The sequence below is a fragment of the Oryctolagus cuniculus genome, chromosome 17 (genome assembly GCF_051225735.1).
Source record: "Oryctolagus cuniculus isolate XC-2025 breed Fujian yellow rabbit chromosome 17, ASM5122573v1, whole genome shotgun sequence".
NCBI classification, from domain to species: Eukaryota; Metazoa; Chordata; class Mammalia; order Lagomorpha; family Leporidae; genus Oryctolagus; species Oryctolagus cuniculus.
The window spans coordinates 45,878,719-45,898,247 of record NC_142883.1 but is presented as its reverse complement, the minus strand read 5'-3'; the positions used below and the strand labels follow the sequence as shown (position 1 = coordinate 45,898,247).

At 41.8% G+C, this 19,529-nt stretch overlaps 1 protein-coding gene and 1 non-coding gene across 19 annotated transcripts in view; both read right to left on the bottom strand.

Moving 5' to 3' along the window:
• Positions 1 to 759: 759 nt before the first annotated feature.
• The window catches only part of GOSR1 (golgi SNAP receptor complex member 1), a 50,023-nt gene continuing 31,253 nt past the window's right edge, over positions 760 to 19,529 (bottom strand). For 5 of the 18 annotated variants that reach the window (XM_089317553.1, XM_089317554.1, XM_008270945.5 and 2 more), the window contains 3 exons: positions 16,648 to 16,677; positions 9,192 to 9,274; positions 760 to 5,331 (listed from right to left, as the gene is read on the bottom strand). In XM_089317553.1, the coding sequence (XP_089173679.1) occupies positions 5,207 to 5,331; positions 9,192 to 9,274; positions 16,648 to 16,677 (238 nt within the window). In that variant the 3' untranslated portion in view covers positions 760 to 5,206. Of the gene's footprint in view, positions 5,343 to 9,191; positions 9,275 to 15,486; positions 15,634 to 16,647; positions 16,678 to 19,529 lie in introns of those variants that run through there. The other 13 variants (XM_008270948.5, XM_070061166.2, XM_089317557.1 and 10 more) reach the window with 6 other exon arrangements.
• On the bottom strand, positions 8,491 to 8,654 carry LOC127484553 (U1 spliceosomal RNA). The gene has a single exon (XR_007911616.2). It is a non-coding gene; the product is annotated as a U1 spliceosomal RNA (small nuclear RNA).

The following is a 19,529-nucleotide window of genomic DNA, read 5'->3' as shown; positions in this document are numbered from 1 at the left end:
GGGAAAGCAGCAAAAGATGGCCCAAGTGCTTGGGCTCCTGCCACCCATGTGGGTGAGACCCCAAAGAAGTTCCTGGCTCTGGTTTGGCCCAGCCCTGGCCATTGTAGCCATTTAGGGAGTGAACCAGCAGATGGAAGATCTCTTTCTCTCTCTCTCTCTGTCTCTGTAACTCCGCCTTTGGAATAAATCAATCTTTTTTATGATTATTATTATTATTTGACAGGTAGAGTTATAGACAGTGAGAGTGAGAGAGAGAGACAGAGAGAGAGAGAGAGACAGAGAGAAAGGTCTTCCTTCCGTTGGTTCACCCTCCAAATGGCCGCAACATCTGGAGCTGCACCGATCCGAAGCCAGGAGCCAGGTGCCTCCTCCTGGTCTCCCATGTGGGTGCAGGGGCCTAAGTTCCTGGGCCATCCTCCACTGCACCCCCGGGCCACAGCACAGAGCTGGACTGGAAAAGGAGCAACTGGGACTAGAACCCAGCACCCACATAGGATGCTGGCGCCGCAGGTGGAGGACTAACCAAATGAGCCACAGCGCCCCCGCCTCTCCCCCTTTTTTAAATAGACATTTCTCATCATTTCTTGAGATAAGGTATTAGTGGACTGTTCAAATGTTTTGTGGTCAACATGTGACAGCCTTTTAGAACCTGCATCATTTCATCCTGGGTTTTAGAACATCACAAGATAGACAGTAAAGACTTCATATTCCCAAATTGCCTCAAGGGTTACTGTTCCAATATAAACAACCACAGGCATGACCATTTAGACTTTTAATTTATTATTAAATTACTTAACAAAGCTTTTCTATACAGTCAGAAAATGCACATTTAGATGAGAACAAAAATTAAGTACAAATACAATAAAATCGGTTCCAAGAAGCTATTTTAAAAGCAAAAAAGTAGAAAGTGCATTTGGAAAAGAATATACTTTTAAAAAATCTGTATTGGCGTTTTTTCATGAGGAAATACCTTCCACCATAGTAAGTGTGATTGGAATTGATCTTCCTCCTCTAAGAGCTAACAGGATAGGAATGAATGCAAATAATCTGATACTACAGTGAGATCTTAGGAACAACCAAAATGAAGAATACTCCTCAAGACACGGCTCCGCTTTGTCTCAGCTGCTCATCCAATAAACGCTCTTAAGACTCACTTGCTCCATCGCATTTTCTTTTTCCCTCTGAAACTGAAGGGTAGGTAAGTGTATAAAGGAACAAACAAGGTTAGTTTATTAAGACCATGATCGAAGTTCTACCTCTTTTTGGAACCCAGGCTCAACAATTCCTAACCTAAGAAGAAATGAACACAACCACTGTATACAGAGGAGAATCCATGTTCTTTAGTTACATTACCACAAAAGCCAGCCTAGCAACAGACATGGCCATTCACCTCCAACAGCTTTATACCACAAGTTAAAAAACTCAAATAAAAAAAAAATCACATTTGGATAATGACCAAGCATGAGGTACTAGAGACCAAAAGGGTTAGTCCAGTTCTTTAAAGTCATTTTGCCCAGGCTGAGATTACTAACGGTGGGAATGCAAACCCAAGGTGCCTCAATCCCACAGAGGCCGTCACTGCACCCACAGGCTCACTAAGTGTATTTTTCCATCCAGATGTACTTACATCCACCATGAAAGAACTAAAGGAAATATTTGGTTCCAAGTACAAAAAGTGCCCTCAGGGTACCTCCTCTTGTTACCTGTCTCTACTCCCAGGCCTGACCTGAGCACCGAGCAGTGTGGAGGGACAGTAGAGAAGGCCAGCCCTTCCTAACGGGAGAGAAGTAGGGGATGAGCACGCCGGGGACCGCAAGGCCTTTGGCATCAGTGGTGGTGATGACGGTGATGACGATACAGACTGCTAGGACACATAAAACCCAAGTCCTTAGCCGGCGCCGCGGCTCACTAGGCTAATCCTCCGCCTTGCAGCACCGGCACACCGGGTTCTAGTCCCAGTGGGGGCACCGGATTCTGTCCCGGTTGCCCCTCTTCCAGGCCAGCTCTCTGCTGTGGCCCGGGAGTGCAGTGGAGGATGGCCCAGGTGCTTGGGCCCTGCACCCCATGGGAGACCAGGAGAAGTACCTGGCTCCTGCCATCAGATCAGCACGGTGCGCCAGCCGCAGTGCGCCGGCCGCGGAGGCCATTGGAGGGTGAACCAACGGCAAAAGGAAGACCCTTCTCTCTCTCTCTCACTGTCCACTCTGCCTGTCAAAAAAAACACAAAAAACAAAAAAAAAACAAACAACAACAACAACAACAAGTCCTGGGATATCTGGGTAACAGATTTAACATTTTCACTAAGGTCACCAGGGCATGCTAAACAGAATCTCAAAAATACGCCACTTGGAATTTTCTGCCCTTTTGTTGCTACAGTTTTTCATATTCTTTAGTGAAATGGAAAGTTTTGAATGGTTACTAAAAAGACTCAAGAAGGAGAGACTCAGCCGGCACCGTGGCTCACTAGGCTAATCCTCTGCCTGCAGCGCCGGCACCCATGGTTCTAGTCCTGGTTGGGGCGCTGGTTCTGTCCCGGTTGCTCCTCTTCCAGTCCAGCTCTCTGCTGTGGCCCGGGAAGGCAGTGAAGGATGGCCCAAGTGCTTGGGCCCTGCACCCGCATGGGAGACCAGGAGGAAGCACCTGGCTCCTAGTTTCAGACTGGCGTAGCTCACCGGCCATAGCGGCTACTTGGGGGTGAACCAATGGAAAAAGGAAGACCTTTCTCTCTGTCTCTCTCTGTCTAACCCTGTCAAAAAAAAAAAAAAAAAAAAAAAAAAAAAAAAAAAAAAAAAAAAAGAGGAGACTCATCATATAAGATAATGGCTGAGGGAGCATAACTTCCCCTAGGAGGCAACCTTTATTTGGGACCAGAAATAGAAAATCCCTTCTAATCTCCATGCTCTGACTGATGACCTCTAGCTCTCACTTGTTGGCCCAGAGCCTAGCAACCGGTTTTGTAAGGGGGAGAAAAACAAGAGGGATCAAGAGGAAAAGTGAAATGGCATGAAGACGATGTTCAAATCAGTTACAGGGGATCCAAACGGTGCCCCTTCCTGAAAATGGCCTACTTCTAGTTTCTCACGAGGGCTTCCCTCTGCCAACAAAGGAACTGAAGGAACCGACAATAGGATGGGAGGAGCCCTCTCCAAACCCCCTGTGGCACCTCTCTGTTTGACAGCAACACCTATACTAAGCTTCTTCAACTTCCTTGGAAGAAATGGCGTCTTTATTTCCACAAAGAGAACCACCACCCTGATCGTATCACTTCATGCAAGCATAACTCCGATGACAGGCTCATCAGCCATCAGCATTGTTTGCTGAACTGCAGCAAGCGAGAACAGCTGGTGCCTGACTTTTCTCTCACACAATCACCTCTGATGAATGAATAAAATAATCAGACCAGTAAGAAAGACTGGTAGTATAATTAAATAAATAACTTTATTTATGATACTTCAGATTTTATAAATGCCAACTATATAGCAAACAAAGTCCCACACATTCCAGCTGAGGCACAACCACCAATCAAGGCCCTTTGAAAAATCAAAGATAATAAAGTGTCAGGGGAGAGAAGTTTTGTTCTCTCAACAGAGAATTTAATAAATGAACTTACTTCCCTGATCATTTAAAGTTCACACTGGGAAAACCTAATTTTCTTCTAAGGGCATCCCATTAACAAACTGATCAATCAACCTGTATTTAGAAAAATAAACCCTAGTTAAGCAAAATCTATCAAATGCCCTTCATACATACCCAGAGTGTATTAAGTTTGACACCAGAGTGATAAACCTCGCGGTGTCTGTACCAGGTCTGAAGTCTACAGCTGGCCTGTATGTCAGGTTCACCTGCACACCAGCACCTCCACACTGTGAAGTAGTTAAGAACTACCTGCAAGTCTCGTTTTAGTCCCTGTGTCAGTTTGAAGTCAATGCTCTCAATTCCGCTGGCGAAGAGCAGCCCTCTCTCCCAGCGAGGAAGGTACATACTGGAAATCTTTAAATTATGCTCAGCACAACAAGTAATGAGTTTGCAGAAACTGAGAAATGGTTAAATTTGAAAAGGACTCTGTTGAGCTGTTTAGAACTCTGTCGCTGCCAGGGGAGGCACAGAAGACGGGTGCTGAGAGCGACAGATTTCTGCCATCACAGCCTTAACTCTGCAGGTCTGGCAAGTCTGAACGGATCTGGAACGAGGAACCCTCACAGACACAGAACTCCGGCTGCCTCAGGAGTAGTTCTGAGACTTCTGCTCTCAAGTCGGGAAGCATTTACCGACAGGATTATCTGGACAGTGCCCTTCAAGATGTCCATGTGTCCGTGCCTTGTTGAACAGACGTCACAGAAAACGAGTCCTCTCCGTTGCCAGGACGGGGAACAGTGCAGGGTGCTGCCAGACACTGGCTGTTGGTTCCTTTTGTCATGGGAGAACTGAGATTTCCATCTTCTGGTAGCAAATAGTAACCCAAAGAAATAAACAAAAAAGTCAAGATAATCACTGGCTCCTTAAAAAAAAAAAAAAAGGCCCGTCATCTTGATGTTTTTCCAGCAACATACTTAAAACCAGTGTACCCACAATTTTAAGAAGGAAAGACAAAAAGCTTTTTTTTTTTTTGCAGTGTTCTCCATTTCAGACAACCTCAAACACACTTGAAGTTGAAGTTGACCTATCTGCATCTGTGAAAAAAGTGTGAAAAAGAAATTTTCCTTGAATACCAAAAGAATTGGGGACTCAGAGTAGAAATCTATAGCACAGATGATCACGAAAGGACTTGTGATTTCTCGTCATTAGTGTAAAATAAAAGGACAAAATTACTTTTATTCACAACCCAATCCGGTGGCTAAAACAAAAGCAGTCTTTGGATACAGAGAAGCCTGGCTTCCCAAGGAATACGGCCTGGCCTGTCATCAGGCCTCACCCGTTCACTGAAGTACAGAACTGCGGCTCTGGATCAGCTTGCTTGCGTCCTAGGGAGACAAAAGCAACTGAAGTCCCCTCCCCCGTTTGTTTTTTTGTTTTGCTAAAAACAAGGAAATGTGTATTAGAAAAGATAGCACAGGAACACTGCGGCTTCAGCTCATCCTGACCACAGAGCCCAAGGCAGTCGGTCTTGAAGTCATTCTGCTGATCAGGCTAATGACCAGGACAGACAGCTTCTTCCTACTTTTCCTTCTTCCAGATCGAGCCATCCAGAGTCCCAGCAGGTGTCCCGTCAGTGGAACGCATAGAGCAGCAGGAGGATGGTGCAGATGCCAATCACAGCTCCCAGGATGAGTGAGTCACGACGCTTCCTAAGGTTGATCCTCTGGATCAGGCTGTTCACAGCAGGAAAACGATCTTGGGGAAATCTTTATTAAGGTCACATTGTTAGTGAAAAGTCACGGGACTCCAGAGCTCAGTGGAGTTCAAACATTGTTAAGTGATGAGAAGAAACAAAGGGGAAGAAAACCATAGCCGGGGAGTCTTCAGTAAACACACATTTCCACACAACTGTTCTATATCCCAAACAAATTCTAGTCTCCCAGTCCTGTGTGTAGTACACAGGGAAGAACAGAAGAGAAAAAACTAAAAGACAGGAAGGGAGAAGAAAATCCTAACTGTTCTCACGCACTGCGGGACTACTGCCAAGCTTCGGGTCAGGGTGCCAGCCAGTGAGGGCAGGCAGGGAGGCACCGGCACAGTCGGCCACGGCCATCTTCACCTCCATTCCATTTCCCTCCTTCTGTTTCTCCCCAATCCCCTTTCTCAGGAGACCAGGAGGTTCTGCCTAACGGTCTGAAGCAATCCCTGATCCTCTCCCCATAGGATAATAACCTCCCATGGATTCAGAACAAACTCTAGGGTCTAGACAATCAGGCACTGCTGAATTATTTAAATTTTAAAATTCATTTTGCAGCAGTGGGCAGGATATAGTTAGGAAACTGGGTTAAACTGTTCTAGCTGTTCTATTTAGGGAACATAAAAAACTATATTTTACTTAGTATTTAAAAATATCTGCACACTCTTGTTTATATGTTGTAGATCAAAACACCTATACTGCTGTGTATTTCTGGCTATGTATCCAACAACACACTTGCAGGTGCACCCTTTTATTAACAGAGATATTATGAAAATCAGGAAAACCTACGACAAAACCCACCTAGGATACTAGAGAATTAGAATAATCCCACTCCTTGTGAATCCTCATTGCATTTTCTTGCAGCAAAATGACTCTCAGTAGGGACCACATTTATTTGTGTACTTATATATTCTACACATTATATGATGAAGACCATCCCTTCTTGTAATCCTGAGTTCCCTTCTATGTGTGAAGTAGAGCTTTACATACTGGAGGCATTAATGTGTTTTTGAATTACCAAAGGAAAATAAAACCAGGGCAATTTGCAGGAACAGTTCTAAAAATGTGGAAAAGGAAGTATGTATTGAATTAATGGACAAAAACTATTACAAGGTAAAAATTTCATATAGAGAAAATAATGAGTTTGCTTTTTTAAGTAAAAGGATAAACAAACTCACTAGGAGTATGTGATTTCTGGTATCAGGAAACCTTTTCTACAATGGACACAGTTTTATCCAGTTTACTGTTAGGGACCCACCTGTCCCCTCCCACACTAATCCAGTCCAGTCTGTGGAACAGGGTAGGGCTGACCTTGTCCTCTGCCATCAGGTGTACACATCAACTCAGGACTGGCAGCAAGAACATTCTCTGGGTTAGAAACCTGGACAATAACTCAAGTTGGAACAATCCCGGTTCTCTTGGGAATTCTAACAGTGATAGGGCACCCTTTCCCACGGGGGTCTTTAAGCTGGTATTGTAGTCACGTTTATCATCATGAGGAGAATGCGTGCCTGAGCCACATGGCTAACACTGAGGAGAGCTACGAGAAAGGGAAGGGAGCAGGAAAGAAGAGATGAAAGGCAGACTCTGATAAAAATCTGTCTCTGGACGCAGTCACGCGTTACACAAAATGCTACCCTACTTTATAGTTATATGGGAAAAACTAATTCCCTCCTTTTCTCCCTTAAGTCAATCTGAATTAGCCTTCTGTTACTCCCCCCCCCCCCGCCCCCCGTATATATTTAGATTTGTTGCACATCCCTGTGGAATTGTAAACTTCCTGAGCAGCTCATCTTATACTGGGTTCTGGAATATTGCTTTAAGACAAAGTTTACCAGGGGAAATACATCCAGAACAAAGAAGAGGGCATCAGGAAGAGTGGCAACAAATTCTAATGGACGACTGAGAAAACCTTCAGTCTTAGCCCTGCCATCCAGTTCCTACTTGTATGTCAAAGTCTCAAGGGTTCTGCTAAACACAAAACCTTTTTGTATTCACTATGTAGACTCTGCTCTTGTGGGTAACCAAGAACATAGCTGAAGAAAGCATGATTTCATGGACAAAGCAATAGGAACTTGAAATCTGAATCTTTAATTTGCTGCTTCCTGGCTATGAACCTGGGCTAAGCCACTTCACTGAGCCTAACTCTTCATCTGTAAAACAACTGTAATTTTTACAGTCTATCTTTTGTGGTAATGAAGTGAGTTACTGTATATAAAACAACTGTGTAAACGTTTTAGCCCTATGTAAAACAGAAGTGATTCTGGATGTGTGGTCACTCAGGTTGAAAGCTAAAAGAAAAATTCATAAAAGACAGGAAAATACCAACAAACTTCAAGATAAACCTTTTCCTCAGGCAAATAGAAGTCATACTAAAAGTGACCTTAAATTATCCAGGATCAAAACAAGAACTCAACGTTTTTGAATTATGGTTCCTTTTTCCCCATAACGGTTGAGGAAGAAAGCTTCCTCCCCTCCTCCCAAAGACTTGTCTTCTCAGAGAGGAAATAAAATGCTTTACAGTGGCAGACGTTTGTACTGGGTTTGATGGAAGTATTGGTAATCATTATTGAAAAACTACACCATGGAGGACAATAACAAATGTGTAGAGAATCTACCCTAGAATTCAGCTTGTACAGTCACAGTACCCTACCAGCAGTTACACCTTGTCTAGGCATATGGCTGTCTCCCTCCTTCCCCTCCCAAGCATCTGCCACTGACTGACTCGAAACTGGAAAAAGAAAAAGCATGATTTATGATGTTTAGGTAAGAGCAATGTATACTATAATGTTCTAATGCATGTCAAAGAGCTCTGAAAACGTGACATAGGGAGGGGCACTTAGCCTAGGAGTCAAGACTCCAGCTCCTGATTCCAGTTTCCTACAAACGCAGATCCTGGAAGGAAGTAGTGATGGCTTAAGTAACTGGGTTCCCGTCATCCATGTGGGAGGCTGAATTGAGTTTCTGGTTCCTGGCTTTGACCTGGCCCAGTTCTAGACACTGAGGACATCCAGGCAGTGAACCAGTGGATGGGGGCTCTGTCTCTCAAATAAATTTTAAAAAATAATAAAAAAATACAATGTAAAATAATTTTGTAAATAAATTTTAAATTCATGTATTTTTTTTTGAAATCTCTAGTATTAATTATTTTTCTTTTTCAGGGGAAAGCACGAATGCAGTCCCCCACTACCACAAATTATGCAGTCGAGTTTCCCACATTTGGGGAAATCGCAAGGGTCAGCACATCTGGTGTGCAATGGATAAGCCTTGCCCTGGGAAAACCACCTTTGTGATGATGGTATCTCCCCGGCCAGGTAAATATAGGATGTGTAATCTTTATTTATTTTCATCTACTTGAAACACAGAGCAACAGAGACAGAGGAGAGATATGCAGACAGAGATCCTCTGTGCATTGGTTCACACGTCAAATGTCTGCAACACTTGGGGCTGGTACAGGCTGATGTCAGGAGCCTAGAACTCCATTCCTTCTCGGCCTTCCATGTGGGCAGCAGGAGATCAAGCAATTGAGCCATCCTGCTACCTCCCAGGATGCATCAGCAGGAAGTCAGATAGGAAGAGAAGCAGCCAGGACTTGAACTGGCATTCTGCTATGGGATGCAAGCATCCAAGCCACAGCTTAACCTGCTTTTCTACAATGCTCGTCCTGGTGTGCAATCCTTTGGAAATGGTACTCAGCAGTATGAAATGCACGGTATATCCCTATAGTGTAGCTCACAGGCATTACTGAAACTGATGATGCCAACAACAAAACTAAACAAAATAGGTACATTTCCCTATACCCAACCCTACCTCCACCCCTGATCCCCAAACAAAGATTTTGAGCTTCCAGAAAGGATACTGGCCAAAGTGTTCATTTTGCTGTGAATTGATTTCAACATTCCTCTCTGTGAAGTCATATTTTCTTTTGTTGCCATAGCAATGCTTCAAGGGGTAAAAAGAGATAACAATTAAATTGGAATAAGATTATCCTGCATAAGTCCAACATACCTTTAAAAATTAACAGAAAATTATAGCGAGCAACAGTATCTTTTTTAATTTATTTTATTTATTTATTTATTTTTTTGACAGGCAGAGTGGACAGTGAGAGAGAGAGACAGAGAGAAAGGTCTTCCTTTGCCGTTGGTTCACCCTCCAATGGCCGCCACGGCCGGCGCACCGCGCTGATCCGATGGCAGGAGCCAGGAGCCAGGTGCTTTTCCTGGTCTCCCATGGGGTGCAGGGCCCAAGCACCTGGGCCATCCTCCACTGCATTCCCTGGCCACAGCAGAGAGCTGGCCTGGAAGAGGGGCAACCGGGACAGAATCCGGCGCCCCAACCGGGACTAGAACCCGGTGTGCCGGCGCCGCTAGGCGGAGGATTAGCCTAGTGAGCCGCGGCGCTGGCCGACCAACAGTATCTTGAGTAGGAAAATGGGGGTGGAGGTGGGGATCACTTTCCATTGTTCTTTCTCTGAATGACCCCAGTGCCATCCAAAGATGTTTTTTTCTTTAATTCAAGGCAGTAAAACATTTCCATGTTTTCTTCAAAGTAACAAATGAAATAAGACGTTAACAGACAAATGACATTACAATGCCTCTTAAAATGGTTTCAGAAGGGGCCAACTATAAAATATTCTTAATCAGGAAAAATCATTGAGAGGGAAGTAGAAAATTACAGCCATAAAAATAGAACCAGAAGTGTCTACTCAATTTCTGAAGAGATTATGTCACAAATTTCTACTTGGGTACCAACCAGGCTGACTCTGGGACCCATGCAGCACTGCACTGAGTTTCCAAGCAAGTAAACAAAGGTGACAGATTCATTAAACGTAACTGAGAAAGCTGAAAAACTCATGATTTGTGGAATACATTGTCTTCCATGTGACTACTTTGATGTTTTGTTTAAAAGAATCTGTTAGTATCTTTTTGCTGTCACTTCTAGAATTACTTATTTCCCATAGTCTTATGTCCCTTATTAGAATCCTAGAGGGCAGAGTCAGTGTCCATTCTGATATCTAACACACTGTGGGGTGGAGGGGGGCTGCAGATACTGACATTATAAAAAGCTACAGGAAATGCCATTAAGTAATTATGAGAATACCTGGAACACTAAAAAGTTGGGGGGGGGGGACAACAGAGATTAAGAATGTGGAAAGATGGGAGTCGGAGTCAGAGTGACCTCACCTTTGACTCATTTCCCTCATGAGTAACCCAAAAATAGAAGCAGACAAACCAGGGAGGGTCCAGCTGAGGTACCAAGTTCCTGAGAACTCTAGGAAAGAAAGCCAGGTGAAGGGGTTGCACTCTCTCAAATGAGAAGAGAACAGTGAATTGAGGCAGGGAAATAAAGATTTTCCTTCAGCTCTGAGGTAAAGACCCAAATCTCACTGTTTCCTTTGGAACTCAGATAGCAGAAGACTATGGTTCTGCATGCTCAGTTCCTGCAGGTGGCAAAGGACTACTACGCAGAGAGACTGACAAGCAGAGAGCGCCCAGTCCAGCAGCTTATGGCACGATGCTCAGCCCCTGCAGGGAAAAACTGCTGGGCCACCCATCACCACCTGATATGCCACTGCCCCAGTCTCTAAGCCAGGCCTATCTGGGAGCTGAGTGCACACATTTCTGGACAGGCAAGTCCTCAGAGAATGAACTCCCAGGTATCTTACTGAAATGAGATCCTGGAGGCAATATTTTCAACTTTAAGCCTTGCAAAGGCAAAGAAGAAACAAAAGTGTGTTGAAGATAAAACACCCAGAAATTTGAACTATACAATATAATTATGCTATGAAACAGTATTTTGGGGGCCGGCACTGTGGCACAGCAGGTAAAGCAGCTGCCTGCAGTGCTGGCATCCCATATGGGCGCCAGTTTGAGTCCTGGCTGCTCCACTTCTGATCCAGCTCTCTGCTATGGCCTGGGAAAGCAGTGGGAGATGGCCCAAGTGCTTGAGCCCCAGAACCCGCGTGGGGGACCCGGAGGAAGCTCCTGGCTCCTGGCTTCGGATCGGCGCAGCTCTGGCTGTTGCAGCCAACTGGGGAGTGAACTAGCAGATGGAAGACCTCTCTCTCTCTCTCTCTCTCTCTCTCTCAGCACCTCTCCTTCTCTCTGTGTAACTCTGGCTATTAAAAAAGGAGTTAGTATTATTTCTATTAACTCAGAGGGATGTGTGTGCTATATTGAGTGTTTAAAACAAGCCAAAGCATGTGTTATTTTCAGTAACAATCATCCTTACATCCTCTTATTTCCAGTAACAAACATCCTTACAAATGCTTATATGATAGTGAGAAAGATTAATGGAAAGAAATCCAACTATCAGCTTCAAGGGGTAAGAATGGAGGGGTCCTAGCAGATTAACTTTCTCTTTATACATTTCAGTATTATTTAAATTGTTACAATAATACTGTACTTTGTTTGGGGGTTGGGAGGCAGAGGGATAGATATCAATCATCCATTTGATGGTTTACTTCCCAAATGCCTGTAACAGCTAGGGTTGGGCCAGGCTGAAGCCAGGAATCACAAACTCAATCCAGTGTCTCCTCGTGGCTGGCAGGGACCCAAATACTTGTGCCATCAACTCTGCCTCCCAAGTGGGAAGCAGGATTGGGAATGGAGCCCACTCTGATACAGGCTGTGGTTGTCCCAATTGGAGGCTTAGTCATGGTAGCAAATGCCTGCCTCCAACCCTTAAGTATATATGCATATCTAAAAAACAGTTGAAAAGGAAATTGGAGGAACTCTACCCGAGTGATTATAAAAGGTTAATAATAACATCAGCAGGTATAAATTTATTACTCTTATTCATCTCAGTTCCAGTATAAGTAACGATGGGTAAGTTTTCCACAGATCTTAGAAAAAGCTCAAGAATTAAAAGGGTCAGGTATCTCTGAAGGCAGTAAAGTTGAGCAGCACTGAAAATGAAGATTAATGGAAATCTGTACAAGGGGTTCCCAGAACCCTAAACTGCCTTCCCTAACTCATAAGCCTGGTGACTGTCCCCTGTCCAGTAGGAAATCTAGCCCAGGAGAAGAGACCAGAGATAGCAACAATCTGAAGTCTCCAGGGAAGCAGCAAGATCCCTGACTGATCACAATTCTGAAGCTGACTGCTCAGTGTTCAACAAGTCCCACTATCCACCCACAAAGAATGAGCTTCTATCACCGAATTCCGAAGTCATACCCTCAGACACAAAGGGTCAATGACTGCCAGACTTTTAAGTGCAGCCCCCTACATAAAAGAGATCTAAACCAATCATCCAGGGAACAGAGAAGGGAGTGTGAGCAAACAGAGGTAATAAGGGAAGCTCAGGAAACTCTACAACAGGGGCAGGCACTTGGCTCAGGGAGCAGGATGCGGCGAGGGACACCCAGCTCCCATACTGGCGTGTCTGCACCAAATTCCAGTTACTCTGCTTCCAATCTAGCTTCTGGGTAATATGCACCCTGGGAGGCAACAGGTAATGGCTCCAGTGAGGGAGTCTCCATCACCCATGTTGGAGACCAGGACTGAGTTCTAGCCTCCTGGCTTAGGCCCAGCCCAGTCCTGGCATTTGGAGAGTGAACCAACAGATGGAAGATCTCTATCTCTTTGTCTCTCAGCCTTTCAAATAAAATGAAAATAAATATTTAAAAAGGAAACTCTAAAATAAAATTGTATTTTATGTACTAAGAGAAAGAAAAGATTTAGATATTCTACCCATTGGTTCACTTTCCAATTTCCTGCGACAGTCAGGGCTGAGCCACGCCCAAGTTAGGAGTCCAGAACTCAATCTGGGTCCCCACATAAAGGAAGTTTTTAAAAAGAAACAACAGAGAAGAAGAAGAAGGGAAGATTTCCTAGAACTGGAGATGAGTTTCCAGATTTCCTAGATTGTAAGAGATCATCCAGTGCCCTGTACAATGGATTGAAACAGTTGCATGCTAAGCTCATCATGGAGAAAACTGAAATAAAAAAAGTCAGGAAAAAGAAATGATCCTAAACATTTCCAGAGCGGGTAGTAGTGGGAACATATAATATACCAAGAATCAGAGATTTTAATTGGCACTGGACTTCACAAGTAATACTAAAAACAAGGCCTTTGAATGTTTCAAAGTTATTTCTAACCAAGAATTCTTGTCTTAAACAACGAATCAAGACTGGGTAGAATAAAGAATTTTTAGATGTGGGCAGTCTCCCAAATTTACCTCTTGTTATTTCCCAGGAATCTACTAAAGGATATGGTCCAGCATAATGAGGGAAGAAACTAAGGAAGTGGAAGACTTAAACCCAAGGAATTGGTGACCCACTAAAAAAGAGATCACTTTTGGATAACAGAGAAAGGACATCTCATCATCAGAACAGTATGACAGCCTGTATATCAAATAGTCTGGATTAGAGCAGGAGAAGGGCAATGTCAACTTTATAATACTTTGTTTTAGATAGCCCTCCACCCCAGAGGAGTCAAACTAACAATTTTGCTTTATTTACTTATCTATAATTTTTCAGTTTAGGTGCATATCTATGACAATATGATACATTTAAAATGTGGTTGCTTTAAAAAATAAATTTACTTTAGAAAGTATTTAAAAACATACATTATGGGGAGGGGGCCAGTGTGGTGGCACAGCAGGTTAAACTGCCACCTGAGATACCAGCATCCCATATGGGTACTAGTTCGAGTCCCAGTTGTCCACTTTTGATCCAGCTCCCTGCTAAAGGCCTGGGGAAAGCAGTGAAGGATGGTCCAAGTGCTTGGGCCCCTGCCAACTACATGGGAGACCTAGAGGAAGCTCCTGGCTTCAGCCTGGCCCACCCCTGACTGCTGCGGCCATCTGGGGAGTTGAATCACAGGTGGAAAGTCTGTCTGTGTCTGTCTGTCTCTCTATTTCTCCTTCTCTCTAATTCTGAATTTCAAATAGGTAAGCAGATCTTTAAAACAAAAACACACATATTACGGTCCTGAATAAAGTAACAGAATTCAAAAGTAGGCTGAGCAATCTGAGGCCCATCTTTAGATCATATATGCCTCTGTCATCATCACCTGTATACTCTGACTCACAAGTGGATAAAGGTTAAAAAATAATTTCCGCGAAGCACTTTGCATTCCTTGGAGAATGGATATTATCACCATACATTATGCTATTATCTTGTTGAATATGCATGATTTCCAGTATCACATAAAGTATATCCAGATATACTTTCCCATCCCATTCTATCATTTGAAGTCATGCTAAGTGAAATCTGGGCTGTTGTTATTTCAAGGCCCAAATACTCAGAGGTAAAATATAAGCTTCAAATAAAATACAATGCTTTTAAAATGATAAATCATTGATATGCTTACTGGAAGTAAAACTATCTTACCTGTTCTGAGTTAGTGACATTTTTTTCAACAACAGATAAGACAAGTTACACATTTAAATAAGCTAAAGAAGCTTACAAATATTAAAAATATTAGTCCTTTTCAAATAAATTGATGTCAAAGTCTCTAATCGGTTTTGTACATATTTTAAAAATGTCTCCAAAAGGAAAAGGTAAATTTTTTACATATGGAATATGTGAAAAATTTTTTAATCCATAAGTAATCATAACTAGCTTTGTATTCCATGAAATTTCACCTGTAATATCTATCATATTTTAAAACAAAAGGGAATGCTGAAATAAAAGATCTCCAAATAGCATGTTTTTTAAGTATCAAAATAAAAGTAGAAGTTATTCAATGGTTCTCAGATGTTTGTAATCTAAGAGGTACCCCAAACTTTTATCCCCATATTGTCAGCCTTTAAATAGGCCAGTGCTGAACTGAAAAGTTTAATTAAGGTAGTCTAACCTACAAGATCAGGCAGAAAATAAGGGGAAATAAAAGAATAAAAGGAAAGGACTATAGGGAAACTTTACATAAAGAAAAATGTAAAATATGATCATTCTTATGGGCCGATGAAAGTGAAGGCGTTACAAGGGGGTACTTCAGCTGAAAATCAGGCAATTCTGTGAAAACTTTGTTTAGACATAAGATACAGTATATCAACTTAAACAAAAAATTCACAATGGCAAAAAGGTATTATAAAAGGTTATAATGTATTGGGATTACTAACTAATGATGGGAACATGTTATAACCTATTGAATAAAACAATACATGATTCTATATCAATATAAATATTTAGGAAATGAACATTGAAACATTTAGGAGTAAACAGCATCATGTTTGCAGTTTATTTCCAAGTAGTTAAAAAAATTATTAAAAAGGCAATGTAGCAAAATGTTAACTTCTGGAGAACTTAGTAGAATGTATATATGACTTCTCTGTACTATTGGAACTTTCCTGAAATCTGAAATGATACCAAAATAAAAAGTAAAAAAAAAAAACAAAAAAACCCAAAAAAAAAACCTCTGAGTATTCATAATATGATTACCATTTACAGATTACCTAGTATAATCCAGGCATTGTACTAAGCATTTTTCTCTCATTATCCTTAAGCTTCACAATAATCTTGCAGGCTAGGTATTAACATTAATTTGAAGAAAACAAAGGCTTCCAGAAGTTGAAGAAACTTATCTAGCAGAGATCTAGTAACAAACAGGTTTCAAGTCAAATCCCTCTTCAAAGTTTATACTCTTCCTACAAGGTGGTAAATTTAGTAATGGTTTAGACAGAACTCAGAGTGTAGAGTTAGCAGACTTGGATTTGAAGATCTGAATCCTAATACTATGTATCAGTCATGATCACTGACAGTTATTCATCTTGATTTATTTTTTGTTCTGGATATAGCGCCCAATGATTATGTGTATCTCATGGGTTACTGAGAAGATTCAAGGAAAGAATGCCGGCAAAGCACGTTAGAACAGAATCAAGATCCATGGGAAATATACTTTACTCTAACTTCCCTGAAAAACAGTGCTGGACACACTGGTGCCATGTGAGATGCAGACACTTCATTAAGATGCTTTTTTTACTGTTACAGTGTAGATATGAAATATAACTGCAGTATATTTTCTATAGCTGCCATAGCAGAAACCAAGTTGACACAAATGGTATAAAGAAGACATTAACCAAATCACCTAAGATTGTTTTCCATTAAAAAAGGAGGAATTAAAAGACTGAGGCTGTAATCTCAAAGGTGAATTAGAAAAGTTAATGTAAATAAAACAATCTAATCTCAATAACTCTGGAAATGAATGGTCTTTAAAGGTCTCTTGGAAGGACAAAATAAAAATTCTTTTAGTGAAATTCTTATCTTTATACAGGATGAGTTGACTTTTAATCTGATTAACAAGGTTAACCTGATCTGCTCATTAAATTTATATGCAGATAAAAAAAAAGTAAAACCGAAAACCATTCTTACCTGATTGTCTCTTCTATCAGACGATCTGAGCTGTAAATAAAACAAAATTTCAAAATCTGGGATCACTAAATGAACATTTAAAATGTGTACTTATTTTATCCACATTTATGGATACACTTTTCAGTCACTTATGTATAGCGAATACCCAGATTTTTGAAAGCATCAGCAGAAAATTTTGGAATCCCAAACAAACTAATCCATATATATAAAATTTATCTTTTATTTGCTAGATTAAATTTATTTTTTCCACAGAGATACCTGATATTTAAAGTCAGAACAGTTTTAATTACAGCATAAAGAAATAAAACTTCTTTAATCCAGATAGAGTTGTCACCACCATTTACTCAAAACTTAACAATTACAACCAACTTGTTAAGACAGGATAGGCAAATGCAGTTAGGCTGTTTGCAAGTAGTAATTACATATACTTCAAATGTCCTTCCTTTTTTGGGAACACTTTTTTTTTTTTTTTTTTTTAGCTAAACCTAACGCAGCTGACTAAACTTCAGAAGTCAAGAATTTGAATAAAGACACCAAATATGTACCACTAATCTGTAAAGTATTTGCTTGTATGAAACAAAGAGAGAAAGGAAGAAAAGGTAACAGCCATTTTAGGGAGGAGCTTAAAGGTAGGTAAGTTTGATAAGGGAGAAACTTTACAACAGAAATAAGGAAAATAAACTCCAGACATCTATACCTATTTGGTACAATGCAAGATACACAACAGGCAATCAAATACTTATATATTTTTTCCAACTACTTCTTTCCAAAAGAATTTCTAATGAAATAGTAAGTTAAGATTTCATTATAAAGTGATAGAAGTTACTGCATGAATTAGGGAACAAAGATGAACTTTAACCTGTGTGAATATCTTACATAAATTTGTATAAGAATTTCAAAAATTACAAAGATGGTAGGTAAAAGCCACATCATGTGGCTGTTTAAGATGTAGTTATTTAAAAGGCAGAGTGATGGGGTAGGGGTTGGGATCTTGCATCACCTGGTTCACTCCCCAGATGGCTACAACAGCCAGGGCTAGGCCAGGCTGAAGCCAAGAACCCAGAACTCCTTCTGGGTCTTCAACAGGGTGTCAGAGGCCCAAGTATTTGGGCCATCCTCCACTGCTTCCCAGTTACATTAGCAGAGAGCTGGACTGGAAGCGGAGAAACTGGTTCTCAAAAAGGCACTTCAGTATGGGATGCTGGCATGTCAAGTGATAGCTTAACCTGCTGCAGCACAATGCCAGGCCTTGAGTGGTTGTTTACATGCTGGCTCCAGGGCTGGCCAGCAGGTTAAAGTCCGAGTCTGCAGTGCCTGTTTGAGTCCCAGCTGCTCTACTTCTGATCCAGCTCTCTGCTATGGCCTGGGAAAGCAAAAGATGGGCCCCTGCACCCATGTGGGAGACCTGGAAGACGCTTCTGGCTCTTGGCTTCGGATCAGCTCAGCTCTGGCCGTTGCAGTCATTTGGAGAGTGAACCGGTGGGATGGAAGACCTCTCTCTCTGGCTCTACCACTCTCTTTAACTCTTTCAAATCTTTTTAAAAAATAAATGCTGGTTCCACCATTCATTAGCTATCTGATGTCAGGCAAATGTCTCTGAAGTTCCATTTTCTCAGCTGAAGATTCAAAGGAGCTTACATCCGTAATGATTAGATCAGTACTTCACACATAGTGGGCACTATTCCTTGCTGTATTAAAACAGCTTACCACAACTACAGATAGATTATATATCTAAGCATAAAGTCGATGTAAATTCCCATATCAATCCACTATTCCAGTGAAATCTATGAACTATCAAGCATGCATTTTTTTTTTCAAGATTTATTTATTAATTTGAAAGGCAGAGTTACAGAGGTAGAGGCAGAGAGAGACAGCGAGGTTTTCCATCCACTGGTTCACTCTCTTTTTGTTTTTTTTTAAAGACTTATTTATTTATTTGAAAGAGTTACACACAGAGAAAAGGAGAGGCAGAGAGAGGGAGAGAGAGAGTCTTCCAACCGCTGGTTCACTCCCCAGTTGGCCGCAATCGCTGGAGCTGTGCAGATCCGAAGCCAGGAGCTTCTTCTGGGTCTCTCATGCGGATGCAGGGACCCAAGGACTTGGGCCATCTTCTACTGCTGTCCCAGGCCACAGCAGAGAGCTGGACCAGGAGTAGAGCAGCCAGGACCCGAACTGGCGTCCATATGGGATGCCAGCACTGCAGGTGGTGGCTTTACCCACTACGCCACAGCGCTGGCCCCCATTTATTCTTGTAACAAATGCATACAGAAGTGGCCCTGGAAGGTACTGGTTCAGACTATAAAGATAAGACACTAAACTCCATAGATTTCACAGTGGGGACAAATAATATAAGTCAACAAGGCTTCTTGGTCCAGTGACTACAAGATCTCAAAAAAAAGGAAGTGGTTAACTTGGGTTAATACTTCCTTTTTCAATACAATAGCCTGGTTAAAAGAAAAAAGAGAAAGAAAGCTATTTTGGGGTCCTCTCCAATCAGGTCTGCAAAATAACAGACAATATAAACTGAAAATAAATAATTCTAGTGAGTGCACAAGAACACAGCTAATTTTGTTAAGAATAATGAGAGCTAATACTTGTGGTAAATTATAAGCCATGTCCTGTCCTAAAATGCCTCAGATGTTTTAACTGCATCCTTACAACAATTCTATAGGATTGATCCTATCATTCTCTTCAGATACAAATAAAAACTGAAGCAAAAAGCGGGCTAGGATTTAACCTTGAGCAGTCTGACTTCAGAGATCCGGCTCTCACTGTCTCAAATATCAGCTCTTCCTCTCCCACAATCAGTCCGAGTTTTCACCTACTTCTAGACTGTCTCACACCTACTCCAGCAAAATCTATACTCTGGGGTTCATTCTCTC